Source organism: Neomonachus schauinslandi, chromosome 3, assembly GCF_002201575.2.
Source record: "Neomonachus schauinslandi chromosome 3, ASM220157v2, whole genome shotgun sequence".
Taxonomy (NCBI): domain Eukaryota; kingdom Metazoa; phylum Chordata; class Mammalia; order Carnivora; family Phocidae; genus Neomonachus; species Neomonachus schauinslandi.
The window spans coordinates 90790861-90806322 of record NC_058405.1 but is presented as its reverse complement, the minus strand read 5'-3'; the positions used below and the strand labels follow the sequence as shown (position 1 = coordinate 90806322).

Below are 15462 nucleotides of genomic sequence, written 5' to 3'. Positions count from 1 at the left end.
GCTCGTGGCGGGTGGTGGCTTCCCCCGACTTCCCTCTCCCTGCAGGAGGCAGCGCAGGGGCATCCCAGCATTCACTCTGTCCCAGCAGCTTACCTCAGCTGCATGAACCCTCACAGCCCCACCAGGACGTAGCTCTTGTTCCACCTTAAAAATGGAACTGCCGGCTGGAAGAGTGGCGACTTGCCTGGGGAGGGTGGGAGCTGGGATTTGGGCCCAGGCATTTGTGATCCTACCACCCTGCTGTCACAAGTCAAACGGGGGAAGGACGTGGTGGGCCACAGGGAAAGGGGGCTGAGTCATGGGGTGGTGGTACTTGAGGTACATCACAGTAAACAATGGAAAACTCACCATCTTTTTTTTAGTAAAAGACTTCAAAAAAGTGGATTGGCGCCCTCGGTGTCCTGCACGTGTTCCTCCTAAGTCCATGCTCCGGTCAGCTGCCAGGCAGCCCCCTCCCTCCAAGCCCTTCCCCGAGGTCTAGCCTGGTCCCAGCAGCAGCTCCTGAGCTGAGCTCCTGGGAGCTAACTTCTCTCTGCTCAGACAGCCCACCTGGGTCTTTACACCCAACCCTTCCACTCCACACTGCAAGGTGGCAGCTCCCGAAAGCACTCAGGGCAGGTGGGACACCCCCCTAGAGAGTGATGTGTTGACATCAAGAAAACTCCCTTGATGGAGGCCCCTCAGATTCTTTACAAATGTGCCACCTTCTGGGGTCAAGGAGACGGGACAAGCCATCTACAGGATCCAGGGAGGAAAAAGACTGCTCCAGGGCAAGAAACTGAATTAAGTTTCATTTATTCTAGGGCAAACTCAAAAGGGTTTTTTTTGTTTGTTTTTTTTTTTAGCAAATCCTAGCACATTATTAACAAAAAAAATCTGTACATTTGCCATGATACACTTGAAAGTGAAACAAATAAGATATAAATACAGATATGGATGTAACATGAAAAGCCCCCAAAAAACAAAAACAAAACCCAAAAAACCCAACCTGGGGGTGTGGGGACCATGCGTGTGAACACAGTGCCGACAAAACTATTTTGGTGGCCGATAGTTTTCAGGGGGTTTTTTTTTTTTTTTTTTCATTTCCAAACATCATTGTTAGCAAAGTCCTGGTGGGATTCTACAAAGTTCTTACTTGCTGTTAACATGTAGTATTATGCTTGATAAATAAAGGGCGGCAGGGAAAGAAAAAGACAGAGGAGACCAGGATCAGCTGCATCACCTGCACAGGAGAGGAGAAGCCGGGGGGAGCCACAGAGAGGCAGTCCCGGGCTGTCCGCGGCGCCGGCCCAGCGAAGCACACACGGTGTACTTGAAGGAAGCTGCATGCCCACCCTCGGCCTCAGCCTGCCGGCCGCACCGTGCCAAGTAGGAGCCAGGAGGGAAGCCGGCCCCAGCGGGAGGGAGGCTTGTGTGGGTGGGTTCGTCAGGGTCCTGGACGGTCAGGTGAAGGGGGAGGCAAACACATTTCGCAGTTTTGGGTGCTTTGCTCTTTGTGGTGTTTGGGCCAAACAGGAGGCCTGCTGGGAGGCGGTGGCGGCTGTCCGGGGTTCAGAAGGCGACGCAGGCGCAGCTCCCTCCCCATGAGGTGGTGGCAGCATGCGAGTCTCCCCGGCGGCGAGGGCAGGGTTTTGACTGAGGCCAAGAGACCTGTAAGTGATTGTAGCTCTCTCTAGGTCGGGAGACTGAAGGTTGGGGAAGTGACATTCAAGGCTAGCCCTTTGGGAGTACTGTGAGGACAACTCGGCAATGTTCAAGATTCTTCCCAACTGTAGGCGGCGGGGACCGGGAGACCAGGGAGTCAGAGAGTTCAAGGAGGAAGGTGTTTCCAAACGCATCAGGTGTAAAAGAACTCATAAATAACCTAGCCAGAATGCACGTTTCTACAACAGAGGAGTAATCAAAAGGTGCCCTGACCCACTTGTCGAGTGTAAAAAGAAAATCCCATTAGTGAAATATTAACAAACGGTATTTATCAATGAAAGTAAGGCCTGGTCCTGCTATGTTCTGAGCCAAAAATAAGTCAATATTCAACCACTTAAAATGCACCCCTGAAGTTCCTTCAACAGCAGCAGTGGGGTACTTCCTTCCATGTGCAAGATACCCCCTGCGCGCGCGCGCACACACACACACACACACACACACACACACACGCTCTCGCTCTCTCTCTCTCTCTCTCTCTCTCAGTGAAGGCACCCTGGCTTCACTGTTCCTGGACCTTCATTTTCAGTGCCTAGTTCCAAATAAAGTATCTAAAATAAATTCCGAATGAAACTGAGTTTACGTGTGCTACGGTGTCGCAACTTCCAACACAAGGCGGAGGGCCAGAGCAGGGGGGTCTGTGGATGTCCGCGGGGACCCCACACAGTCTCTGTTCTCAGGGCTGCAGGCTGCAGGGGATTCTGCATCGGAACAGCAAACATCTCATTAAAAAAATACCACCAGAGTAGGCATTTTCCAGAAGGAAAAACCAGTTCCATTTAGACAGAGGATAGAAGCCTTTGCGATGACATCAAGCATTTCCATTTGGCTTTAAGAATTTTACTCGAAATGTATTTAACCAGATTCCAAATCTAGAGTTCCTTTTACTGGAGCAATCAAACCCTTAAGAAAAATTTGTAAGGGTAGTTTCTCTGATCATTTCTCATTGGAGAAAAGGAAACAGACTTTGAAACTGGGTTTCAAATCCTGTTTTTCTGCAATTTGCTAGCCGCCAAATTACTTTTTCCTTAAACAAGAAGGACTATTTCAACAGATGAGCAAGGAAGTACTTTTGTCCATAAAATTAAAAAAAAAAAAAAAAAGATTCTGATACTTGGCCTTTCTGGACTTTTCTTTGATCTTACTCCTATATTAAACCAAGAAGTCAAAACCGGGATGGCAGAGTTGCCGTTTACCAGACTGACAGAGAACACTCCAGAACTGAGCAGCTGAGGCAGAGGCTGCGGGGGAGGCAAAGAGAGGGCGCTAAGTCTAAAAATCCGAACCACCAAGCACCAGGGTCAAGGCGGAGCCCTGTTAACAGAGTGTTTTCCCAAGAGCTGAGGAGTGGAACACTCACACACACGCACCTTCTTCTGTACCCTCCAGCTTCATGAAATGCCACCTTAGGCACCCACGAACGGCTGCTACAGATTTACCTTGATTTTTGTGTTTGGATTTAAACGGAAGAAAGAATTCTTTCGACTGGAAGCTCTGGGCGGGGACATCGCGAGTAGAGCGTTCAGAGGGGCGGGGAGTCCATCCTGGAAGGAGCCTGCAGAGGGGGCCCTGGGCCTCCAGGCTAGATCGTGTACAAGCAGAATCCCACGTGGTTGTTACAAGACCGTCTTCAGGCTTTTCTCTGTTTCTTGCCAAGACTTGACGCACATTCTTAGTAGGTCTCACAATACAACTGAAAGACGTACGACCCTTTCCTGGCATCACAGGCCGTATCCAGAAGGAAGTAAGTGAAGATGAGAGAGAAGCACAAATTAACATACCTTCCTCAAATGTTAGTAACTAAGAGAAAATGCTACTTTCTACCAAGTATTGGCCAGAGAGCTCCGATTTTTTGAAACTGCACCCCACACACATGGTTTTATGATCTCAGCAGGCTGTACAAGACGCGTTTAAGTATGGCTCTTTTCTTATTCCATTTGTTCCATTTGAGGACTGCACTACAGGCCTTGCTTCCTTTACATTCAATACCAGTAAGATTCTACACAGAAGCTGCAAGGGACCAAAATACTGATTGTAATAAATATTTGCGGGCCTCCTTGTACTGACTGGGCAGCCGATGCGGGGGAGGGTGGGGGAAGGTCTCGGAGAGGCACCACCGACTGCTTCTAGGGCTACACGAAGAGACTCCGGCGCTGCCATTAGCTGTGTGTGGACACGTCAGATGAGGAGCTGCTGTTACTATTCGTGGTCTGGGCCCTCTTTATATATAAGTTTAGTAGTTTCATCTGCAAAGAGAAGACACAAACACCATTAGCAGGAGGAAAGCAATCCGAGAGCAGACAATAAAAACCCAGGCGACAGTAAGAAAACAGCATGTTCTGAGCGCCCAGGGGGCTCAGTTGTTAAGCATCTGCCTTTGGCTCAGCTCATGATCCCAGGGTCCTGGGATCGAGTCCTACATCGGGCTCCCTGCTCGGCGGGGAGTCTGCTTCCCCCTCTGCCTCTGCCCTCCCCCCTCTCATGCTCGTGCTCTCGAAAAGAAGTATCTTTAAAAAAAAGAAGAAGAAGAAAACAGTATGATCCTTAGTTGAGAAATTCGTCATACGAACATTTACTGAGGGCCTACTGCTCATGCAGCACACATGTGCCCCGGGGCGAGGGCCACAGCGGTGGGAGGAGGTCAGGGTCTAGAGGAGAGGGAGCGGCGATGGTTCTCCGGAACAGAATGGAAAGTGAGCCACAAGGGCGCTGGGGAAGCAGATACGTGAAGGGCAGAGGCACACATTCCAGGGGCGACTGCGGCCAACGGCTGCACGCAGCTGGTGCGGAAAGCGGGGCGCGGGCCCATGCGCCCCGGGGACGGCTAGGCTAAACAAGGCTGATCACATTAAGAACAAAAAGAAACAAGTATTTGTGGAAACAGAATGCCCATAAACATCCACATAACACACAACTTATAAGACTGAGGGAATTATGAACTATTTCCCATCCACGGCTCTTTACCTGCCTTGCTCTAAACAGGCCATGCGGCTGGTCTCCAGGGGGACCCAGGAAGAGAGGCTCAGCATGTGGTGCACAAGAAAGCAGGCCCCCCATGACAAGCAGGAACTGGAACAGCCACTCTACAGAGCTCCTAGGAGAGGCTAAATCTCCCTGACGTATCACACCAAGGCAGATGTAGAGAATGAAGTGAACAGCTGTGTCGTGTGTTTCTCCACAAAGGGAGTCTGCAGCAGGCGGTCTCAGGTCTGCTGCTTTTACTGCACAGCCCGCCCTGGGGTCCCCACGCACCGGCCCCTGAAGCGCTGCCTTAGCCATTTTAACTGAGCAGAGTACGACACAGGTTGCTTCTCCTTCCTCACCCCTTCAAGTTTTAAACCTTTCATTTTATTTTAAGATTTTATTTATTTATTTGAGAGAGAGAGAGAATGTGCACGAGTGGGGCAGAGGGAGAGGGAGAATCTCAAGCAGACTCCCTGCTGAGTGCAGAGCCGACGTGGGGCTCGATCCTGTGACCCTCAGATCATGACCTGAGCTGAAGCCAAAAGTCGGACACTCAACTGACTGAGCCATCCAGGCACCCCAAGAGGGCAGTACCATCATTTTACACGGGGATTCTAATGTTCTAAGGTTCAGAGTCATACATCCAGGGCTGACCAGGTTCAAGGGAAATCCTATTCATCAAAGTGGCAGCCTGAGCCTCAACAGATCCAGCAGTCCTAGAACAACTCCACCATTAACTAGTTGTGTGACTTCAGGCAAAACATTTTCTGAACCTCAACTTCCCCTCCTGCAAAATGAAGAACAATGAGAACACTTCCATGTGCCTCCAGTAGCTCCTTACTCAGCAAACATGTCCTCCGAACACCCCTCTCCTACTCCTGCGCGAGTTGTCCTCGCTGTCCCCTCCTGCAGCTCACCCCATGCTGCCAAGCCCCCCAGTTCAGTCCTGTTCTCCTCTAGGAGGCCTCCGCCTTTCCTCCTGCTCCTGTGGGCCCGCGACCCAGTCACTGGGTCAGCGAGGCTGGTCACTCCTGGGGGACCGTGCAGGCTTGTGTCAGTCCTGTCGACCCCAGGGCAGGACAAAGTTTTGCTTTTCCCACATGCTTAGGGGTACAGCAAGGAGAGCAGCTTCCTAACCCATACTTGCTGAATCAAAGAGTTGTTAAAGAAGAAAAAAATGTTCCAGAAGACAGGACAGTTCTATTTCTGTGAAAGGCTGGTTAAAAAGGAGTTGCTAAACACTGTTGTACTTATTTGCAATCAAAACCACTGAAGTAGATGGATAAAGAAGATGTGGTATACATATATATACACGATGGAATACTTCCCAGCCATCAAAACAAAAAATGAAATCTGGCCATTTGCAACGACATGGATGGAACTAGAGGGTATTATGCTGAGTGAAGTAAGTCAATCACAGAAAGACAAGTATCCTATGATCTCACTGATATGTGGAATTTTTTTTTTTTTTAAAGATTTTATTTATTTGAGAGAGAGAGCACATGAGGGGGGGGGGAGGTCAGAGGGAGAAGCAGATTACCTGCTGAGCAGGGAGCCCAATGCGGGACTCGATCCAGGGACTCCAGGATCATGACCTGAGCTGAAGGCAGTCGCTTAACCAACTGAGCCACCCAGGTGCCCCTGATATGTGGAATTTAAGAAACAAGACAGAGGATCATAGGGGAAGGGAGGGAAAAACGAAACAAGATGAAACCAGAGAGGGAGACAAACCATAAGAGACTCTTAATCACAGGAAACAAACTGAGGGCTGCTGGAGGGGAGCAGGGTAGAGGAATGGGGTAACTGGGTGATGGGCATTAAGGAGGGCACGTGATGTAATGAGCACTGGGTGTTACATGCAACTATGAATCACTGACCTCTACCCCCAAAACTAATAATATATGTTAATTAATTGAAAAAACAAAAACAACACGGAAGTATCCACTAGCAACGTCCAGAACATAAGGGCAAGCCCAAGGAAAAGATGGTAAGAGAGTTAATGATGTGTACATGTTCAGTAGTTCACAAGGAGCTTTTACGGATTGCCATATTTGAGCCACACAAAGACCCTTTGAGGGAGGCAGCACAGGTTCTCCTATTTTACAAATGAAAAGGCTAGAGTTCACTTGCTCCATAACCTGGCAGAAATTCAAATTATAGACTGTTGTAACATTAGGACGTCAGATGTAATCCCCACAGCAACCACTAAGAAAACAGCTACAGAATATACACAGAAATGAAAAGGGAACAGAAACGTTTCAGTACACAAAGCAAACACAAAAGGCAGTAATGCAGAAAAATGAGGGATAGAAACAACTCTACAGCATATAGAAAACATATGCCCAAATGACAAAGGTCTCTCCTCCCCAGTAGTTACTTCCAATGGAGACGGTGAGACTCTCTAGTCACAAGACAGAGATCGGCAGGATGGGTGAGGAAAACATGGTCCCACTCTATGCTGTCTGTAAGACTCACTTGAGGGAAGACACAACGAGGTTGAAAGCAAAAGGCTGGAAAAAGACACCCCATGTGAACCGTAATCAACTGTGCAGGGGTGGTTGTGCGAATGATATTGGGCAAAATAGACCTTAAATCAAAAAAGTTTATAAGGGACCAAGAAAGTCCTTATATATTCATAACAGGTCAATACAACAAGAAGACAGACCAAGTACAGACATTTAAGTATATAGTAACAGGCCAGCAGAATATAAGAAGAAAACACTGACAGAAATGAAAGGAGAAACAGTTTTATAGTAACAGCTGGAAACTTCAAGACTCCGTTCTTTTTTTTTTTTAAGATTTTATTTATTTGACAGAGAAAGACACAGCGAGAGAGGGAACACAAGCAGGGGGAGTGGGAGAGGGAGAAGCAGGCTTCCCGCCAAGCAGGGAACCCGATGCGGGGCTCGATCCCAGGACCCTGGGATCACGACCTGAGCCGAAGGCAGACGCTTAACGACTGAGCCACCCAGGCGCCCCAAGACTCTGTTCTTAATAATGGAGAGAGCAACCAGAAAGAAGACAAGGAAATCAAAGACTTGCACACCACAACGAACCAACTAGATCTAACAGACACATCCAGAACACCCTACCCAACAACAGAATACACATTCTTCTCAAGAGCACACAGTCCATGCTCCAGAACAGGCTGTGTGTTAGGCCACAAATTAAGTCTCAAAAGATTTACAAAGACAGATCCCATACAAAGTGTCTTCTCTGACCACAAGTGGATGAAGTGAAAAGTCAGTAAAGGAAAGAAAACTGAAAAATTCACGAATTTGTGGAAACTGAACACCACACTGGTAAACAGCCAATGGGTCAAAGAAGAAATCACAAGGAAAATTAGAAGAGATCTTGAGACAAATGAAAACGAAAACATAACTTACCCAAACTTACAGGATGCAGCACACACAGCACAAAGAAGGAAATGTGTAGCCACAAATGCTTAGATTAAAACAGAAGGAAGAGCCCATAGCAATCACCTAACTTTACATCTTAAGGAAGTAGAAAGAGAATAAATTAAACCCAGAAGGAAGGAAATAATAAAGATTAGGACAGAGATAAAGAAAATAGAAAAACAACTTGAGAAAATCAATGAAACCAAATGCTGGTTCCTGGAAAAGATAAACAAAATCAACACAACTTTAGCTCAGTTACCTAAGAAAAAAGAAGACTCAAATTAGTAAAACCAGACACTAACGTGGGACATTACTACTAAACTCTACAGAAATAAAAAAGATTAGTGGCACCTGCGTGGCTCAGTCGTTAAGCGTCTGCCTTCGGCTCAGGTCATGATCTCAGGGTCCTGGGATCAAGTCCTGCGTTGGGCTCCCTGCTCAGCGGGAAGTCTGTTTCAACTCCCTCTACCTCTCCCCTCTGCTTGTTTTCTCTTTCTCTCTCTCAAATAAATAAATAAAATCTTTAAAAAAAAAGAGGGCGCCTGGGTGGCTCAGTTGGTTGGGCGACTGCCTTCAGCTCAGGTCATGATCCTGGAGTCCCGGGATCGAGTCCCGCATCAGGCTCCCTGCTCGGCGGGGAGTCTGCTTCTCCCTCTGACCCTCCTCCCTCTCATGCTCTCTGTCTCTCCTTCTCTCTCTTGCAAATAAATAAAATCTTAAAAAAAAAAAAAGAAAAGAAATAAAAAAGATTATAAGAGAACACTATGAATAAATGTACACCAACAAATTAGATAGCCCAGATGAAACGGACACATTCCTAGAAACATCAAACCTACCAAGACCGAATCATGAAGAAAGAGAAAAGGCGAAGAGACCTATAATTAGTAAGAAGACTGAATCAGTAACCAAAAATCTCATAGGCGGCAGCGGCCCTGCGGCAGACACAGAGATGCAGATCTCTGTGAAGACCCTGACGGCAAGACCAACATTCTCGAGGTCGAGCCGTGACACCACTGAGAATGTTAAAGCCAAAATCCACGACAAGGACGGCATCCCGCCCAACCAGGGCAAACAGCTGGAGGATGGCTGCACTGTCTCAGACTACAATATCCAGAAGGAGGCCACGCTGTACTTGGAGCTTCACCTGCAGGGTGGCATCATCGAGCCTTCCCTCTGCTAGCTGGCCCAGAAATACAACCGCGACAAGATGATGTGCTGCAAGTGTTCTGCTCGCCTGCACCCCCGCGGTCACCTGCCGCAGGAAGTGCACCACACCAACAACCTGTGCCCCAAGAAGATCAAATAAGGCCCCTCCATCGGCTCTTCTTTTGCCTGCAGGGCCACCTCCTGCCAGAGCCCCGAGGCCCCGGGGCCTCGATACAAGTTTTCCTTTCACTGACAGCAGTAAAACAGAAACAAAAACACAACAAAAAACTTCTTATAAAGAAAAGCCCTAGACCAGATGGCTTCCCTAATAAATTCTACCAAACATTTAGCAAACTAACACCAACCCTCTGCAAACTCTTCCATGAAATCGAAGATTAAGGAGCACTTCCGAACTCACACTGTAAGGTCAGCATTGTCCTGATACCAAAGCCAGATGGAAGACAAGAACAGAAAACTACGAGTCAATATCTGTTATGAACACTGATATAAAAACCCTCAAGACGACTAGCAAACTGAATTCAATAGCATATTAAAAAGAGTATACACCATGGCCAAGTGGGATTTGTTCCTGAAATTCCCTGATAGCTCAACATATGAAAATCTAATCAATATAATACATCACATTAACAGAATGAAGGGAAAAAAACCACATGATCATTTCAAGTGATGATGACAAAATTCAACACCCTTTGATAATAAAATTACTCAACAAACTAGGAATAGAAGGAAACTGCCTCAACATACCAAAATCTACATATGGGGAGCCTATGATGAACATTATGCTCAATGGTAAAAGACTGAAAGTGTTCTTGGAAGATCAAGAACAAGGCAAGGATGCTGACGTTCACCACTTCTATTCAATTTGGTACTAGAAGTTCCAGCCAGAGCAATGAGACAAGAAAATAAAAGGCCTCCACACTGGAAAGAAGTAAAATAGTCTCTATTCATAGATGATGAAAGACCTTATATGTGGAAAATCCTAATGATTCCCCCCAAAACACCCTGCTAAGACTAATACATTTAGCAAAGTAGTAGGATATAAAATCGTCAGTTAATGGAGAGAGGGTAGTCTTTTCAACAAACGGTGCCGTGGAAACTGGATATCCACATGCAAAGGAATGAGATTGGAGCATCACCTAATGCCATACAAAAATTAACTCAAAATGGACCAGAGACCTGCATGTGTGAGTTAAATTATAAAACTCTTAGAAGAAAACACAGGGCAGAAGCTTCACAACACTGGATTTGTCACTGATTTCTTGGATATGACACCAAGATCACTGGCAACAAAACAACAGATAAATTGGACTTCATGAAAATTAAAAAATTTTATGCATCAAAAGACAGGGATTAATATTTAAAATATACAGAGAACTTCTAACTAAAACTCAACAATTAAAAAACAACAAACCCCAATTCAAAATGGACAAAGGACTTGAGTAGATATTTCTCCAAAGATACACCAAGCAGCCAACAGAACATATGGCCACCAGCCAGCGGGATGGCTACCATCAAAAAAAGAGAAAACAAATGCTGGTGAGTATGTGGAGAAACTGGAGCCCTTGGGTGCTGTTCTCGGGACTGTAAAAGGGCACAGCCCCCGTGGAGAAGTTATTATAGCATTCAGCAATTCCAGTCCTGCATAGATAACCCAAAAGAACTGAAAGTCAGGTCTCAAAGACGTATCTGTACACACATATTCATAGCAGCACTACTCCCAACAGACACAAGGTGGAAAGAACAAGTGTCCATTACCAAAAAATGGATCAGCAAGCTGTTGTATGTACATATAATGGAATATTATTTAGCCTCAAAAGGGAAGGACATTCTGGCACATGCTACCACAAGGATGAACCTCAAGGACCATTATTCTAAGTGAAATATGCCAGTTGTAAAAAGACAAATGATTCCACTTTTATGAGGCACCTCAGTAGTCAAATTCATAGAGACGAAAGTAGAACAGTGGTGGCCAGGGGCCGGGAAGAGGGATAATAAGGAATTACTACTTAATGGGTACAGAGTATTGGTTTTACAAGATGAAAAAAGTTCTGGAGGTGATGGTCACACAGCAATGGGAATGTACTTACTACTGGTAAACTGTACACTCAAAAGTGGTAAAGACAGCAAATTGTACGTTATGTGTATTCTGCCATAATTAAAAAAAAAAATCAGAAAAAGAAAAGAAAGCTTGTTTAAGGTCCTAGAGCTAGCTGAGAAGTGGGAGACGGCGACGAGAAGGCAGGCTATCTGACCCAGAGACGGTGTTGCTCTCAAAATGCCCCCACGCGTTCCTGTTGCGTCCTTGCGTCGGGCCTTTCTCTACAGAGAAACAGGAATTCTTTTTGTTTCTAGTCTAACGGACTTAGCGCCATGTCTGTCAGCTACCGATTTTTGGTGGTGGAGATGTGTATCTGAGTCTACAAAGTTCGTATTACCACACTAGAGTTACCACGTCTAATGCCTGTAACAGGATGGATCGGGCTAGCAAAGCAGAACGGTGCGAGGGCCGGCCTTCCTAAGCCCTCTGAGTGGACTCAAGCTGTAACGGGCTCCAGACCCAAGGCCACCACTGAAAGGAGCCCCAGCAGGTCGGCCGCCGGACAGGGATGAGAAAACACCTGTATCTTCTCAGACCATTATTAGCAGGGTCACACAAGACAATGGGACAGTTGCTTTACTGAGGAAAATGAAAATTGCCAGACAAAACCGGGGTCTAATACAATTTGGGGATGAATTTTAAAGGTTGAATTCCCTTTGTAAATACTGTCTTCTAGCCCTCACTGCTGGTGACTCTTGGCTCAGTATTTTTCAGGTCGTGGCTAGGGCAGGGATCAGTGAGGAGCCTTTTTGTAGGAAGAAGTGGAAAATGGAATCAGGCGAAGTAGCCCCCAAATCATTTATCCACAGCTGCCTCACTCATACCTTCCGACCCAGCAGCTTATTTCTGTCTGCAAGAAGAGTCACGTGTCTCCTTCTGGATCGGTGGTTCTCAAGCAGGGGTGATTCTGCCCCCCAGGGGTGATCTGGCCATGTGCAGACTTAATGGGGATGATGACATCTGATGGTGGGGGTGCTACTGGAATCTACAGACGGCAGTCAGGAGCGCTGCCGATCTTCCTACGATGCCCAGGACAAGCCCTGGCAACGAAGTGGCCCGAAGTGTCAGTGGTGCTGAGGGGCAAGTCCTGCTTGGACAGAGGTGGGCAAGCTGGCTTTGCCAGAACTCTCGGGGAGCAAGGCTCATCAGCGGTGTCGGAGGAACTGCTCTATTTGGAAAAAAACAGGGCACTACTTGTTGATTCCTTCCTTCATAAGGAGCACGCCAGGCACCTCTAGCTTCATGGTTTTTAATCCAGAATGCTGCCAGGGTGTTTTGAACTGCATGTTGATGCATGTCCCCCAGGGGCAGTCCCTGGAGTAGCCTCGCCACCAGGCAGGAGGCTTGCAAGGCCCGGGAGTTCAAGCTGCCGCTCCCCCGCCCCGCCTCTCCTGCCGAAGTTCGGGGCATCCACCTGCTCTCACCTGGCAGGCTCTTCAGATTTTAAGTTTATTTTTAAACCAATAAGCACTCTCAGCTGCAATGAGCCAATGGGCCTTTTGTTCCACATCTAGCCCCCGATTCCAGGAAACTCTGAAAGGAACGTGAGAGGCAGCATAGGGAGGGAAAAGCTGAGCTCTGTGTGCCCTTGGGCAGTTAAATGTGGGATAACTGTCCTTGTCCCACAGGGATGTTGTTATGAACGAATGCATCAACACACGCGAAGTGCAGCCAACAGCGCTGGGACCCGGGACTCCGCAAGCACCAGGCGAGAGCCTGCTATCGTGACTGCTGATGCCCACGAGGGACCCCGGCTGTCTGGAGGCCAGAGCTGCAGCCAAGCAGACCTGTGACGGCCGGCAGAGCCCAGGTGTAACACTATACATACCTTGCTCCCCGTGAGCTGTGCGAGGTGAGGTTTCAGCTCTTCTCCAATTACAGAATAAATTGCCACTAAGCAAAACACGCTGGCCTTACGCACGCTGCTTTCGGTGTTGTCATAACCCTACAAAGTCAGAGGGGACACAAAAAGGACATGAGATCCAAGGTCTGCTTCACAGTCAATGTCTCATCCACATTTCCACGAATGCCCTCACAGTTCACCCGTGGACTTGTTGTCAACAACCATGGCGCACCTGAGGTCTGCCACGGAGCCCAGAGAGGCCAAAACCTCATGGGGTCGAGAATGCGCTGGCGCCTGGGGCTGGAAGTGGGAGGCTGGCCCGCCTGCGCACGGGGTGCTGTCGGTACCGGATCTGTCGCAGCAGCGCCACCCGACACGCGTGCGCCAGACAGCGGGAGAGCAATTAGCTCGCTCCTCTCACGTTTCTCCCAACGGTAAAGCCAATCTTTTTTTTTTTTTTTTTTAATTTATTTGAAAAAAAGAGAGAGAGCACGCAAGCATGAGCATGTGGTGCGGGGGAGCAGAGGGAGAGGGAGAAGCAGGCTCCCCGCCGAGCAGGGAAGCCCCGACCAAGGGGTTCCATCCCAGGACCCTGGGATCAAGACCCGAGCCGAAGGCAGACGCTGAACCGACTGAGCCACCCAGGCGTCACCCAGGTAAAACAAATCTTGTGTGAAAATGCCTTTTAAGAAATGAGAACTGCATCCCTCACTCTTGTGGGCAGAACCTCTGTGCCAGCCAAAAACGGCTGGGGAACGTCCAGACCCACATCCTCTACAACTGGGCCGCAATCTACCTGTTGGCCTGGCCCCTGCCCCACACTCAAATGGGACTACCTGCTGCTCTTCAAGCAGCCCTGAGGATTTTTCAGTCTGTATTTAAACTCCAAGCCAAGTGCTTGGCAAGCAGAGTATTTATTAAATTGTGAAGCTGGGTTCTCTCTACCTTCCCCCTGAAATCTTGCTCTCCTTCCAGGGTCTGACTCTAAACTGGCTCCTAGGCGAGCCCTCCCCTCTCCACTGCCCCAGCCCCGAAAACACCCCTCGGCCTCTGATCTCGGAAACCTCCACTCGTACCTACAGTAACGGCGCATGGTGGCCCCATCTAGAGCCGCCTGCGCGGCTGTACCGGGTCCCATGGCACGCTGAAACACCCTCGGGATCGTGCCGCAGCACCATAAAACATCTCTTCTCTTCCAGAGTCTAACGCAATGCCTCACACTTAAAAGGCTTTCAAGAAGTGTTTGCTGGAGAGGAGAGCAAGGACCTGTACCTGATCCATGGCCCGCCTTGCCCAGGGCTGGGGCCCACAGATGTGCAATAAGGGTTTGTTGAAGGAACGAACAACGAAAATGACCAAAATATATTTATAGTAAACAGAAAGCTCATTCTGGGAGCCACAGTTCTAATCTGCCAGGAAGATCGTCCTGCTACATTCAGGGGAGGCGTTAGAAAACAGAAGACGTGGGGCGTCCAAGCCATACAGCCGCACAGGTTCCTAAAAGCACAGGCCGGCGCCTGCCTTTCCCTTTCCCGCCCCTGGGGTGAACGAGGAGAGCAAAGCCCCCACACGCCCGGGTTGGGCGGTGCCTGCTCCCGGCCTCACAGCCCCGGGCAGACAGCCGCCAGGAGGGCCCACCTGTAGCAAGCCCGGGATGATGTCGGCGAGGAGCTGCAACAAGGACTCCTTGGCAATCCTCTCGACGACTTTGGTCTGCATCTTGATGGCGGCGAGGTTGATGGGGTAGTCGGCCGTCTGGATGATGGGACAGAGGACTTTGATGCACTGCTCTGGGTGGATGGAGCTGGCCAGCGTGGACGCCGCCTCCTCGGCCGCACGCACTACCTGAAACACCAGGTCCCCCACACGAGTGAGCTCCCAAAGACCAAGTCACACCGCCGCCTAACTTAGGAAGCCAGACCATAGACTTCACCTGATGTCTCTGGTTAATTTTGTACAAGGAAGTAAAAGCAGAGTGGTTTGGAGGGTGATTTTACAGGGGATAGGGGGCATGGGAAGGCACGCGTGGGGATTCTGCCAGAAACCTTGGAAAAGTGGCTCTCCAAGTGCTGCCTCCCCCGGCAGCAGCAGCATTCCTGAGAACATGCTAGAAATGCAACTTCCCTGGCCCCAACCCGGACTGGCTGAATCAGAGACTGGGGGCGTGGGGGGGGGGGGGGGGGAGGCCCGGGGGGCTGTTTTGGGTTTTTTTTTTTTTTCTTAATTTATTTGACAGGGCGCCTGGGTGGCTCAGTCAGTTAAGCATCCGACTCTTGGTTTTGGCTCAGGTC

At 48.6% G+C, this 15462-nt stretch overlaps 2 protein-coding genes across 2 annotated transcripts in view; one reads left to right on the top strand and one right to left on the bottom strand.

Annotated features, from left to right (window-relative positions):
- Positions 1-779: 779 nt before the first annotated feature.
- Positions 780-15462, bottom strand: part of CLASP1 (cytoplasmic linker associated protein 1) — a 262736-nt gene continuing 248053 nt past the window's right edge. Inside the window, exons 39-41 of the mRNA XM_044913587.1 lie at positions 14810-15016; positions 13157-13273; positions 780-3947 (exon numbers count right to left, since the gene is read on the bottom strand). Of these exons, the coding sequence (XP_044769522.1) occupies positions 3861-3947; positions 13157-13273; positions 14810-15016 (411 nt within the window). The 3' untranslated portion in view covers positions 780-3860. The remainder of the gene's footprint in view (positions 3948-13156; positions 13274-14809; positions 15017-15462) is intronic.
- Positions 9013-9243, top strand: LOC123324321 (ubiquitin-60S ribosomal protein L40-like). Its single transcript, XM_044913588.1, has one exon. It carries the CDS (start codon positions 9013-9015, stop codon positions 9241-9243), a length of 231 nt encoding a protein of 76 aa, XP_044769523.1.